We start from the raw sequence: 12,834 nt of genomic DNA, 5'->3' as shown, positions 1-12,834 counted from the left end.
CTCCATTTGAATAGAGGGAAAGTACTTTTACTAGATACGAATTGAACGCAGCGAAAAGGAAAGCAAGATCTGAGCCAGAAAGGCGCGAACAAGTACATATCGAACGATTACCCAGCCCCCTTCCTCCAATTACCCCAGCCCAGTGTCCAATCTGCAACTCCCTAAGGTGTCATGTGGGGTGCGTCTTCAAAGGGCCATATCAGGTTGGTATGCGAGATGGTTGGCCTTGACCAAGTCCAAACACCACCTGCATGCACAGAGGATGGTGAGAACAGAACTCCCTTTCCCAATACCAGGCCCCCACCCTCCCCATTTCTATGGCAGCCGATAGTAAGCAAGTGAAGCAGAGGCTGACACATGCTAAGCACATGCGCAGTAGTAAAAAATGATGGATCAACAAACAAGATGACGCCTCCGATAGAACCGGTTCAGGGGCATGGCCAGCCACATTGCTACCTACTCGGCCGAACCGAGCCGAACCGGCAGGAACCCAGAATATCATTACTGCCGTGCCAAAAAGATTCACCCTCACTGCTGTAGGGTCGCCTGCTTGAGCCGGGGGTTGGACTAGAAGACCTCCAAGGTCCCTTCCAACTCTATTATTCTGTTATCCAATGTCTCTGGAAGGCATCGGGTTGTTCAAAACTGCAGTGAAGGAGCTGGCAAACTTCCCAGCTCCAAAACTCAAAAAACATTCATATAACAAAGTGACTTAATCGATAGACGAGACTTAAAGGCACTTAAATATGAGCGGAGAATTATTTCATCTCCTCTGTTTCTGCGCCACACTCTGCCGTGGAGGGTTCACAAACCAGTTAAAAAGATTGAAATACGCCACGCCAGGGCTGCAAAATAAAACGGCATATAAACTAAAACCGGGAAAAGATAATCTAAAACTTTACGAGCCGGATTTCAAGTGTCTGAACGGAGAAAAAGATGAGTTTTTTTAACTGCCGGAGTTTAAAAAATAAATAAAAGAGTTTTGTTCTCAATTGCGATATTTATGCTCCCAAAACCGAATGTGAGCGTCCTTAAGAAGGCAAGATATATTTTTATTAGAAAACCTTAGGAAACGTCTTAAAACTAGAGGCAAAAAAGTGCACAGGCAATATTTAAAGCCAAATTAATATTTTATTAATTTATTCCCAGTCTTGCTGCATTCAGTAAATATACATGTACAAAGCTAATTGTAGCCTTAGCTACTTTTCCTTCCAGTCAGTCAATTAACAGATTCTGGAATAACTTTAAAGTTTGCCTTGGAGTGTGTGTGTGTGTGTTTGTGCAACTCTGTGTGCATATGTGTGTTTAAAATGATAAAACCGACAAAATAAATCTCAGGGACAAATTATGGAGGCTGTGAGTCAGGGGTGGGTTCCTGCCAGTTCTAACCTCTTCTATAGAAGAGGTTCCACAAATCTACTGTGCCGTTTAGAACCGGTTCCAGCTCCCTCCCCCCTCCCGTCCACACCATACTTGCCCCGCCCGCCACTCACTGATTGGCTGGCTCACCAATTGCCCCACCCGCCTCTAATAGTCCTATCTAAACAAAGTCTTAAAGCTGTCAACTTTGAACACCCCGGGGAGGGGGTTCTAAAGGGTTAGAGGTGCGAGGGTCTTGTAACTTGACAGTTTTAAGACTTGCGTGCTTCAATGTCAGAGTTCCTGAGCCAACATGACTGGAGGAGGAATTCTGGGAGTTGAAGTCCACAAGTCTTAAAGCTGCCAGGTTTGAACACCCCTGGGGTTTTTGTTTCTAAAAGGTTAGGGGTGCAAGGGTCTTGTAAGTTGACAGCTTTCAGACTTGTGTGCTTCAAATGCCAGAGCTTCTGAGCCAACGTTTTGGTTGCTAAGCAAGAGTGTTGTTAAGTGAGTTCCACCACATTTTACAAGTTAGCCACGCCCACCAGTCACATGACTGCCAAGCCACTAACTAACTGGCTAACCTTTTTTGGCTTCCGTGCCAAAAGTGGGGGGAGCACAGGGGGGGATCATGTGTGGGCGTGCCACACCCATAATGCTATGCGCCCCCCCCCTCACTTTTGGCACTGTTTCTTCACCCTCCCCAGACTCCAGGGGCTTTCTAGGAGCCTGGGAAGGGCGAAAACAGCCTCCCCCCGCCCCGCCGGACCTATGAAGCCTCCGGAGGGCAAAAAACGGACCTATGGGGAACCCGGAAGTTCGTAAATGGTGACTTCCAGTTTGTCTGTAGGTCCATTTCTCACCCTCTGGAGCCTTCAGGGAAGCCTCCTGAAGGCTCCCGAGGGCAAAAAACGGACCTATGGGGAACCTGGAAGTTCGTGAATGGTGACTTCCAGTTTGTCTGTAGGTCCATTTCTCACCCTCTGGAGCCTTCAGAGAAGCCTCCTGAAGGCTCCCGAGGGCAAAAAACGGACCTATGGGGAACCTGGAAGTTCGTGAATGGTGACTTCCAGTTATTCTGTAGGTCCATTTCTCACCCTCCGGAGCCTTCAGGGAAGCCTCCTGAAGGCTCCCGAGGGCGATAAACGGTCCTACAAGCAAACCGGAAGTCCGTTCCGGAACTTCCGGTTTGCCCACAGGGCTGGTTTTTCGCCTTCCGGAGACTTCAAGAAAGCCTCCGGAGGGCGAAAAATGGCCTCAAAATAAGCTTACAGGGCGACGCCTCGTGTGCCCTAACAAATGGCTCCACGCGGTGCCACCTGCGGCATCCATGTCACAGGTTCACCATCACGGCTCTCGACTAAACCTACCCCATTCCCACAACCGTCCTTCGTATATTTTAGTCTCCGGGCTTTTAACCAGCTCTCTGCAAAGTCCATCTGTCTATCAAATTCTCCCAGCTTCATTCCTTCCCTTTCGTAGCGGGACCTAAGGCCCAGCGGCTGTTCGCTCTGGCTTATTTAGGAGATAAACAGCATCTGAACTTAATCACAGCCGCAGGAATCGCTAGCTCTTTTGGGGGGGGGTTTTGGGGGGGGGTTTGCAAGATTGTCTGTAAATGGGCACGTTGGCTTCACGAGGCAGACGACTCGTGCACGCCCGCCGTTCCTGCACCATTGGGTACATTCATGTGCTAATTGATGCCCTCGGTCACCGACTCCCGTCCTATCAATTAAGGTTTTTTTTTTCTTCTTCTTTTTTTAATGCCTTCCTGATCAAAAAAAAAAAAAAAAGACCTTGGAAATATTGTCGCGCTCAGGCTGGGGATGAGTCAGTGGGGTGATACGGCTGTAAGGGGATTTTTTTTTCTTTTTTTAAAGGGAAAACAGAAAGGAAGCTATTTTGATTTGACATCGGAAGATGTCTTTTTAACCGGAGGGAAGCCGTGTGTTTATGTGGATGGGGCATTGGAAATCGGGTGTCGTTCATGAGAATTGTACTCAGAGGGCCGAAGGAGAATCAACGGGGCAAACAGGAGGTCCCGGACCGGATTTCGGGACGTTTAGCCCGAGGTGGCGCAGTGGTTAGGGTGCAGTACTGCAGGCCACTTCAGCTGACTGTTATCTGCAGTTCAGCGGTTCTAATCTTACCGGCTTAAAGGTTGACTCAGCCTTCCATCCTTCCGAGGTGGGTGAAATGAGGACCCAGACTGTGGGGGCGATATGTTGACTCTGTAAACCGCTTAGAGAGGGCTGAAAGCCCTATGAAGCGGTATATAAGTCTAACTGCTATTGCTATTTGCTATTAGCCTTGAGAAAAGTCAAGGGAGGAGCCACTTCAAAAAAAACCAAGTCTGTTATTCCAAAATGTTATTCCAAAATGACCCTTTGAGAGCTGCAGGCAACCAAATTGCATTTCAATGTATGCCGATTAGGGTCCATAATAAAGCTATTCTAATGTAGGACATGGAATAACAGATTTGGAGAAATGGACTCAAGATCCAGAGTGATCAGGCTTGAGCCCTAGGGCCTATCCATCAGTACAGGTAATCCTCCACTTACGACCACAACTGAACCCAAAAGTCATGTTGCTGAGTGAGAAATTTTATTCAGTAAGTTTTGCCCCATTTAACGTAACCGCAGGGATGCCACAACCGTCGTAAGGGTGAAAAATAGTCATGAGTCGCTTTTTTTCAGTGCGGTGGTAACTCCAAACCGTCAGTAAGTAAACTTGTGGTAAGCCGAGGACTTCCTGTATGCAGTTCAATGGCAAGAAAAGTAACAGACCCAAAGAATAATAAGAGTTGGAAGGGACCTTGGAGGTCTTCTAGTCCAACCCCCTGCTCAAGCAGCGGATCCCAACAGCATGTCAGACAAAGGATTGCCCAATCTCTTCTTAAAGATGAGATGGAGTCCTGGAGCATCCCACAATTTCTGGTGGCAAGCTGTTCCATTGGTTAATTGTTATTGTCAGGAAATTTTTCCTTTAGGTTGCTTCTCTCCTTGATGAGTTTCCACCCATTGCTTCTGGTCCTGCCCTCAGGTGATTTGGAGAATAGCTTGACAACCCCTGAGATATTAAAACACTGCTATCATGTCTCACCTAGTCCTTCGTTTCATTAAACTAGACATACCCAGTTCCTGCAACTGTTCTTCATATGTTTTATCCTCCAGTCCCCTAATCCTCTTTGTTGCTCTTCTCTGCACTCTTTCTAGAGTCTCCACATCTTTTCTACATAATTTATATCATCATTGGAAGTTTTTAAGAAGAGACTCCACAGTCACTTGTCTGAAATGGTATAGGGTCTCCTGCTTGAGTAGGGTGGTGAACTAACAGAATAGCAGAGTGGGAAGGGACCTTGGAGGTCCTCTAGTCCAACCTCCTGCTTAGGCAGGAAACCCTATACCATTCCAGACAAATGGCTATCCAACGTCTTCTTAAAGACTTCCAGTGTTGGGGCATTCACAACTTCTGGAGAGAATTTCTGTTCCACTAATTAATTGTTCTCACTGTCAGGAAATTTCTCCTCAGTTCTAAGTTGCTTCTCTCCTTGATTAGTTTTCACCCATTGCTTCTCGTTCTACCCTCAGGTGCTTTGGAGAATAGCTTGACGCCAGGGGTGGCTTCCTGCCAATTCTGACCTGTTCTATAGAAGAGGTTCCACAAATCTACCGTGCCGTTTAGAACCGGTTCCAGCTCCCTCCCTCCACCCGTCCGCACATCATCAAGATGAAGAGCGAGAGGAGGAATTCTGGGAGTTGAAGTCCACAGGTCTTAAAGCTATCAAGTTTGAACACTCCTGGGTTTTTTTTTCTAAAGCGTTAGGGGTGCGAGGGTCTTGTAACTTGACAGCTTTAAGACTTGCGTGCTTCAAATGCAGAGTTTCTGAGCCAACATTTTGGTTGCTAAGCAAGAGCGTTGTTAAGTGAGTTTCACCACATTTTACAAGTTGGCCATGCCCACCTGGTCACATGGCCGGCAAGCCACTCCCACAAAACTGGCCACACCTACAGAAGAAGTTCTAAAAAATTTTGAAACCCACCACTGCTTGACTCCCTCTTCTTTGGGGAAGCCCCTGAGATATTGGAAGACTATCTTGTCACCCCCTAGTCCTTCTTTTTGTTAAACTAGACATCCCCAATTCCAGCAACCTTTCTTTCCTTAAATGTTTGCATTCCTAAGTAAAGCTACATACAAAATGTGTTGGCTGTCCTTCATTTAAAAAAAAGGACTAGGTGCAATGAAGTTCTGGTATGGAAGCTGTAGAAATTCCAGTTTCAGTGAGGCGACTTGAGCCAAGAGTGGGATTCTGAGATGTCATCTGAAGCAGGGAGCAAGGAACACCTCGTTTCATTGGTGTCCAGCTCTTCTATGGTGGCTGGGTGGAGCACGCCATGAAATCGACTGAAAAGGCAGAACTTCTGAAGGATCTTCTCAAGATGATCCTGCTTCTTCTTGACGCCTTCTCTGTTTCTTCCCTCACCCTGTCTAGAACCCTACTTTGTCCACGCGGTGGAGTGGAAGAACCACGTCTACTTCTTCTTCAGAGAGATCGCGATGGAATTCAACTATTTGGAGAAGGTGAGTCCAGCCGGCAGGGGGTCCATCAGACCAACGATTGTGGGGTAGACCTAACTTTGTGTTCTCCTCAAGAACCACTGGGTGGCCGAGCCTCTGGATCTCTGAGCCTCTGAAGGCCAGGATTTCCCATCTCGACAACTTTAAGACATCTGGACTTCAATTCCCAGAATTCCCCAGCCAGAATTTTCAACCGAGGCTTGAAGCAAACTCCTGGTCCCGACAAAAAAAACAAAAACCCTTTTATTAATTGACTTTGAATTCTGCTCATTCACATCCAGCCAAATCTTTCAAGGGAGGATTTATGGTCACAGACCTTATCTGGCTTGGAGAGCTGACAGGCCGAGATCTGCAGAACTTGGCAAGGAGTCTCGGAGAGTCAGGAACCAATGAAGGGAACTAATTGTCTCCTGCAAACTCCACTCCCCTTTCACTTCTCTTTTATTTCCTCTGGGAGGGGCCATTCACCGTCCACCTGTGGCCTTACTCCCAAGTCGACCCCTGTTCTTTAGCTCTTCCCTTCGTTTGGCAACTCTGCGCATGCGCACACTGGGAACAGGCTCCAGCTGTTCTTCTGCCTCACTGATCTCTGACTCTGAAGGCAGCTGATCACTGTCAGATGGTCCTGGCCCCCTCTCTGCCTCTGACACAGAGCCCTCCTCAGAGCCTTCCCCAGACTCTAAGACTGGGCCATCTTCCTCCCCAACCTCCTCACTCTCCGAATCTGCTGCCAGCTCCGCCACAACAGAATCACCACAGACCAGAGTTTCCCATCTTGACAACTTTAAGACATCTGGACTTCAATTCCCAGAATTCTAGAAGTTGAAGTCCACATGGCATAAAATGATCAAGGTAGGGAAAACCCCTGTCACAGATGGTCTTCTACTGTTCTACTGAAGTGGTATAGGACAGGGGTGTCAAACTCAAGGCCCCCAGGCCGCATCCAGCCTGCAGGGTGCTTAGATCTGGCCTGTAAGCAGTCCCTGGGAACAGCAGAGGACCAGCGAAACGGCACTCGGGAGGGCTGCCAGCAAAAACAGAGCAGGGGACTGCAGGAGGCCATCAATGCTGAAAACGGGACCCCGGGCTCCGTTTTCACTGGCGAAGGGCTAGCAAAACAAACTAAAAAGAAAAGGAAAGGAGAAATGTTTCCCCGTTTTGCATTTGAGGAGACAAGAAGGGACAGGAAAAGAGAAAGGGAAAGAGGAAAGGCCAAGAAAAAGAAGGGAAGATGGGAAGCGAGCAAGGAAGGAAAAAGAAGGAAAGAGGGGAAGGGAAAAGAAAGGAGAATGAAGAGGGAAGGAAAAAGAAGGGAAGGAAGGAAGGAGGGAGGGCGGGCAGGAAGGGAGGAAGGAAGGAGAATGAATGAATGAATGAGGAAGCGGGGGAGGGAGGAGAAAGGAAGAAAAAGGAGAGGGGGGAAGGAGGGGAGGAAGGAAGAATGGAAGAAAGTGACGGGAGGGGGAAGGAAGAAGGGGAGGGAGGCAGGATGGAAGGAAGGAAGGAAGGAAGGGAAGGAAGGAAGGAAGGAAGGAAGGAAGGAAGGAAGGAGAATGAGTGAATGAGGGAGGGAGGAGAAAGGAAGGAAAATGAGAAGGGGAAGGCGGGGAGGAAGGAAGAATGAAAGAAAGTGACGGGAGGAGGAAGGAAGAAGGGGAGGGAGGCAGGATGGAAGGAAGGAAGGAAGGAGAATGAATGAATGAGGAAGGGAGGGAAGGAGGAGAAAGGAAGAAAAAGGAGAGGGGGAAAAGGGGAGGAAGGAAGAATGGAAGAAAGTGATGGGAGGGGGAAGGAAGAAGGGGAGGGAGGCAGGATGGAAGGAAGGAAGGAGAATGAACGAATGAGGGAGGAAATGGAGGGAGGAAGCAAGGAAGGAGAAAAAAAAAGGGAGGGAGGAAGGAAGGAGAAGGGAAGAAGGAAGGAAGGAAAAGGGAAGGAAGGAAATAATGAAGGAAGAAGGGAGGGAGGGACGGACAAAGGAAGGAAGGAGATAATGAGAGGGAGGGAGGATTCGAAGGAAGTCCTGCCTTAGCACTTGGCCACCACAGATGCCCTACTTGAGCAGGGGGTTAGACTAGAAGACCTCCAAGGTCCCTTCCAGCTCTATTTTGATTGCTTGATTACTGTGGTGAACTTTGTGAGACCATAAAAAGAAGCAATTGGTGATAGTAATGCCACGTTTACAATTTTTTAGAGATTTCAAAATATTTCAGCACAGCGTATAAGGGACTTTTCTCTGAATTTCCATCTTTACGAATCGTTGTCAAATCTTTTATTTACCGATCTTTTATTCTTTGTCGCCTATATCTCTTTGTCTTTTTATTGTAGCTGTATTTATTCCGCTTCTTCCAACGTTTTAATAAATAAGCCATTTCAGGAGACGGTAGCTTATGCGCTGGGGACGCCTCAGTTTCAATTGCAATGGAATATATTACAATATAAATGCATGATGTTATTCTGTCGTATCAAGCATTGCGTTGCATCGTGTTTTATATTCCGTCCTTCTATTCTAGTAATGCGGTAATGAAACTAAAAATGAAATGTTTGGTTTGATGCATAGCAAATCTTACCTAAACTTGTAAATCAGCAGGGAATCTAACACAAATATTACATGTATCTAAAACCCGAGCCCTTCTTTACATGTAGTCCTTGAGTTACAACCACACATCCACAACGACGAGAATTTCTGTTGCCGAGCAGGATGATTGTTAAACAAGCTGTACTCAGTTTTACAAATGTTTTTGCCATGGTTGCTAAGTGAATCGCTGCCATTGTTAATCTCTGCCGTTCTTAAATGAAACGTGCAGTTGTTAAGTGAATCTGGCTATCCTCCCCCTCCCCCTTGACTTAGCTGGAAAGTTCCCAAATGGTGATCATGTGTCTGTCTGTCTGTCTGTCTGTCTGTCTGTCTGTCTGTCTGTCTGTCTATCTATCTATCTATCTATCTATCTATCTATCTATCTATCTTCTCTCTCTCTCCCTCTATCTATCTATCTATCTATCTCTATCCATCATCTCTCTGTTTATAATCTGCCTATCTGTATCTCTCTCTTTCTTTCTCTGTCTATATCTGTCATCTATCATCTATCTATATCTAACCATCATCTATTTATCATCTGTTTATATTTATGCCTTTCTGTCTATCGATCTATAATATCTATCTATCTATCTATCTCTATCCATCATTTATTTCTCATCTTTCTTTCTATCTGTATCTGTCTTTTTGTCTTATATCGCCTGCCTCCCTCCCTGCCTGCCTGCCTGCCCATCTCTCTCTCTCTCTCTCTCTCTCTCTCTTCTCTATCTCTCTCTCTCTCTCTCTCTCTCTCTTCTCTATCTCTTCTCCATCTTTATCATCTATTTATATCCATCATCTCTGTTTATAATCTGCTTATCTGTATCTATCTCTGCCTGTCTATCTATCTATCATTTATCTATATCTATCCATCATCTATTTCTCATCTTTCTTTCTATCTGTATCTGTCTTTCTGTCTAACTATCCATCTATCTGTCTATTTCTATCACTATCTATTTTACCTACCTACCTACCTACCTACCTACCTACCTACCTACCTACCTACCTACCTATCTATCTATCTATCTATCTATATCTATCTTCTCTCTATATATATCATCTATCTATATCTGCCTATCTATCTATTTATCTATCTCCTATCATCTATCTATATCTATTCATCATTTATTTATCATCTGTCTATATTTATCTATGTCTTTCTGTCTATCTATAATATATGTATATGTATATGTATAATGTCTGTGTCTGTCTGTCTGTCTGTCTATCATTTATCTTTATCGATCTTTATCCATCATTATTTCTCATCTTTCTTTCTATCTGTATTTGTCTTTCTGTCTATCTATCCATCATCTGTCTGTCTGTCTGTCTGTCTGTCTATTTCCCCTATCTATCTGTCTATCCTCTGCCTTTCTTTCTATGTATCCATCCACCCGACCAAGCAAAGCCCAGAGCAGATGTGAAGAGGCTAGTCCCTCCTGTTGTTTGCTCAAATAAAGCGGAATCCCCAGAGAAATTCAGCTCCTCCCCTCTCTCTTCTCCCTCCCGTGTAGATGGTGGTTTCCAGGGTGGCCCGAGTTTGCAAGAACGACATGGGGGGGTCCCAGAGGGTCTTGGAGAAACAGTGGACGTCCTTCCTCAAAGCGCGTCTGAATTGCTCCGTCCCGGGAGACTCTCACTTCTACTTCAACGTCATCCAGTCAGTCACGGACATTGTGGAGATCGAGGGGAGACCGATGGTGATGGCCGTCTTCTCCACACCCACCAACAGGTGAGCCGGGGGGGGGGGGTGAGGTTGGCATCATAGAACAGGGGTCTCCAAATTGGCAACTTTAAGACTCGTGGACTTTAACTCCCAGAATTCCCTCGACAGCCCCGCTATTTACATCTAGTCTAGGCTAGTGAAAAGGAGCAGTAAGGGTAACGTGATAGTAGTCTTCTGATATTTGAGGGGCTGCCCCAAAGAAGAGGGGGTCAATTTATTCTCCAAAGCACCCGAAGGCAGGACAAGAAACAATGGATGGAAACTAATCAAAGAGACAGAAGCAACCTGGAATTAAGGAAAAACTTCCTAACAGTGAGGACAATTAATCAGTGGAACAGCTTGCCTCCAGAAATTGTAAATGCTCCAACACTGAAGATTTTTTTAGAATAGAATAGGAATAGGAATAGAAGTAGAATAGAATAGGAATAGGAATAGGAATAGGAGTAGGAACAGGTTAGATTGGGGTGGGATGGGATTGGATGGAATAGGAAAGGAATAGGATTAAGAATAGAATAGAATAGAATTACAGAATAGAATTACAGAATATGGAGTGGAGTGGAATAGAATGGAATAGAATAGGAACAAAAAAGGAATAGAATGGAATTGGAATAGGAATAGAATAGGAATAGATTAGGATAGGATAAGGTAGGATAGAACAGGACAAGAATAAGAATAGAATAGAATAGAAATACAGAATAGTGTGGAATGGAATGGAATAGAATAGAATAGAATTACAGAATAGAATGGAATGGAGTGGAATAGAATGGAATAGAATAGGAACAGAAATAGGAATAAAATAGGAATAGATTAGGATAGGGTAGGATAGGATAGGACAGGATAGGAATAAGAATAGAATAGAATAGAATTACAGAATAGAGTGGAGTGGAATAGAATAGAATTACAGAATAGAATGGAATGGAATGGAATAGAATAGGAACAGGAATAGGAATAGGAATAGAATAGGAATAGAATAGGAATAGATTAGGATTGGGTAGGGTAGGGTAGGACAGGACAGGAATAAGAATAGAATAGAATAGAATTACAGAGTGGAGTGGAGTGGAATGGAATAGAATAGAATGTTTTAAATTGTATAGGGTTTCGTGTTCAAGCATGGGGTTGGACTAGAAGACCTCCAATGTCCCTTCTAACCCTAATATTCTAATTGTATGTTCTACCTTGGGTTCAATCTTAAGTACAGTCGCTTAGAAAACTCCAAAACGCAACTGGAATGTAGTGATCAGGAGCTACACAGTTTGCCTTCCCAACACATTTTTGTGCTTGTGTGTGTGTGTGTGTCTTTGCAGCATTCCCGGCTCGGCCGTCTGCGCATACGACATGGGCCAAATTGCATCTGTTTTCGAAGGTCGCTTCCGGGAACAAAAATCTCCTGAATCCATTTGGACCCCGGTCCCGGAAGAGCTCGTTCCCAAACCACGGTAAGAGAATAAACCGCAGGCAGACTAGACACCACCTGTGCTAGACAAAAGCCACTATGGAAATGTTTCTAGTCCTCAAGGAATCCCTCCTGATGGCGCCCACTCCCTCAAGCAATCCTCCTCTAGTTTCCATGAGTCCAGGGCCAATTTCTCTGCGATTCCCTACCTGGTTTGAGTCGTACAGAATTGTCCTCAGTTTACTGTGAAATAACCATCCTCTGCTACCAAATGTGATGTTCCCGTGGGTCGTCCATGGCCACCGTACATTCATTGAGACTTTGTGGGAAAAGTGCAGAGAAAAGCAACTAAGATCATTAAAGGCCTGGAGACTAAAACATACCAAGAACGGTTGCAGGATTTGGGTTGGGCCAGTCCGGAGAAAAGGGGGACTAAGGGGGGGGGGCATGAGAGCAGTCTTCCAGTATTTGAGGGGCTGCCCCAAAGAAGGGGGGGTCAACTGATTGTCTAAATCACCTGAAGACAAGAAGCAACGCAGAGGTGTGTTCCTACCAGTTCGCACCTATTCGGTAGAACCGGTTCGTCAAATCTACCAAACCGGTTAGAAGAGGCTCCACCAGTGGACCCGGAAAACAGGCCACACCTACAGAAGAGCTTCCAAAATTTTTGAAACCCACCACTGACACACACACACACACACACACACACACACACACACACACACACAAAGAGAAAGAGAGATACAGACTGACAGAGAGAGAGAGAGAGAGAGAGAGAGAGAGAGAGAGAGAGAGAGAGAGAGGGCAATAGCAATAGCAGTAGACTTATATACCGCTTCATAGGGCTTTCAGGCCTCTCTAAGCGGTTTACAGAGAGTCAGCATATTGCCCCCAACAATCCGGGTCCTCATTTTACCCACCTCGGAAGGATGGAAGGCTGAGTCAACCCTGAGCCGGTGAGATTTGAACCGCTGACCTGCTGATCTAGCAGTAGCCTGCAGTGCTGCATTTAACCACTGCGCCAAGGCTCTTATTGTTCTTAATGCAAACATTTCATAATCAGTCCTTCATATTTACACCTTGCAGTGGTTAAATGCAGCACTGCAGGCTACTGCTAGATCAGCAGTTCAGCGGTTCAAATCTCACCGGCTCAGGGTTGACTCAGCCTTCCATCCTTCCGAGGTGGGTAAAATGAGGACCCAGATT

At 45.7% G+C, this 12,834-nt stretch overlaps 1 protein-coding gene across 1 annotated transcript in view; it reads left to right on the top strand.

Moving 5' to 3' along the window:
• The window catches only part of SEMA6B (semaphorin 6B), a 192,578-nt gene that overhangs the window by 161,867 nt on the left and 17,877 nt on the right, over positions 1–12,834 (top strand). Inside the window, exons 9-11 of the mRNA XM_032232782.1 lie at positions 5,852–5,940; positions 10,024–10,241; positions 11,540–11,671. Of these exons, the coding sequence (XP_032088673.1) occupies positions 5,852–5,940; positions 10,024–10,241; positions 11,540–11,671 (439 nt within the window). The remainder of the gene's footprint in view (positions 1–5,851; positions 5,941–10,023; positions 10,242–11,539; positions 11,672–12,834) is intronic.

This window comes from Thamnophis elegans, chromosome 1, assembly GCF_009769535.1.
Source record: "Thamnophis elegans isolate rThaEle1 chromosome 1, rThaEle1.pri, whole genome shotgun sequence".
NCBI classification, from domain to species: domain Eukaryota; kingdom Metazoa; phylum Chordata; class Lepidosauria; order Squamata; family Colubridae; genus Thamnophis; species Thamnophis elegans.
This window is presented reverse-complemented; position numbering and strand designations above follow the sequence as displayed.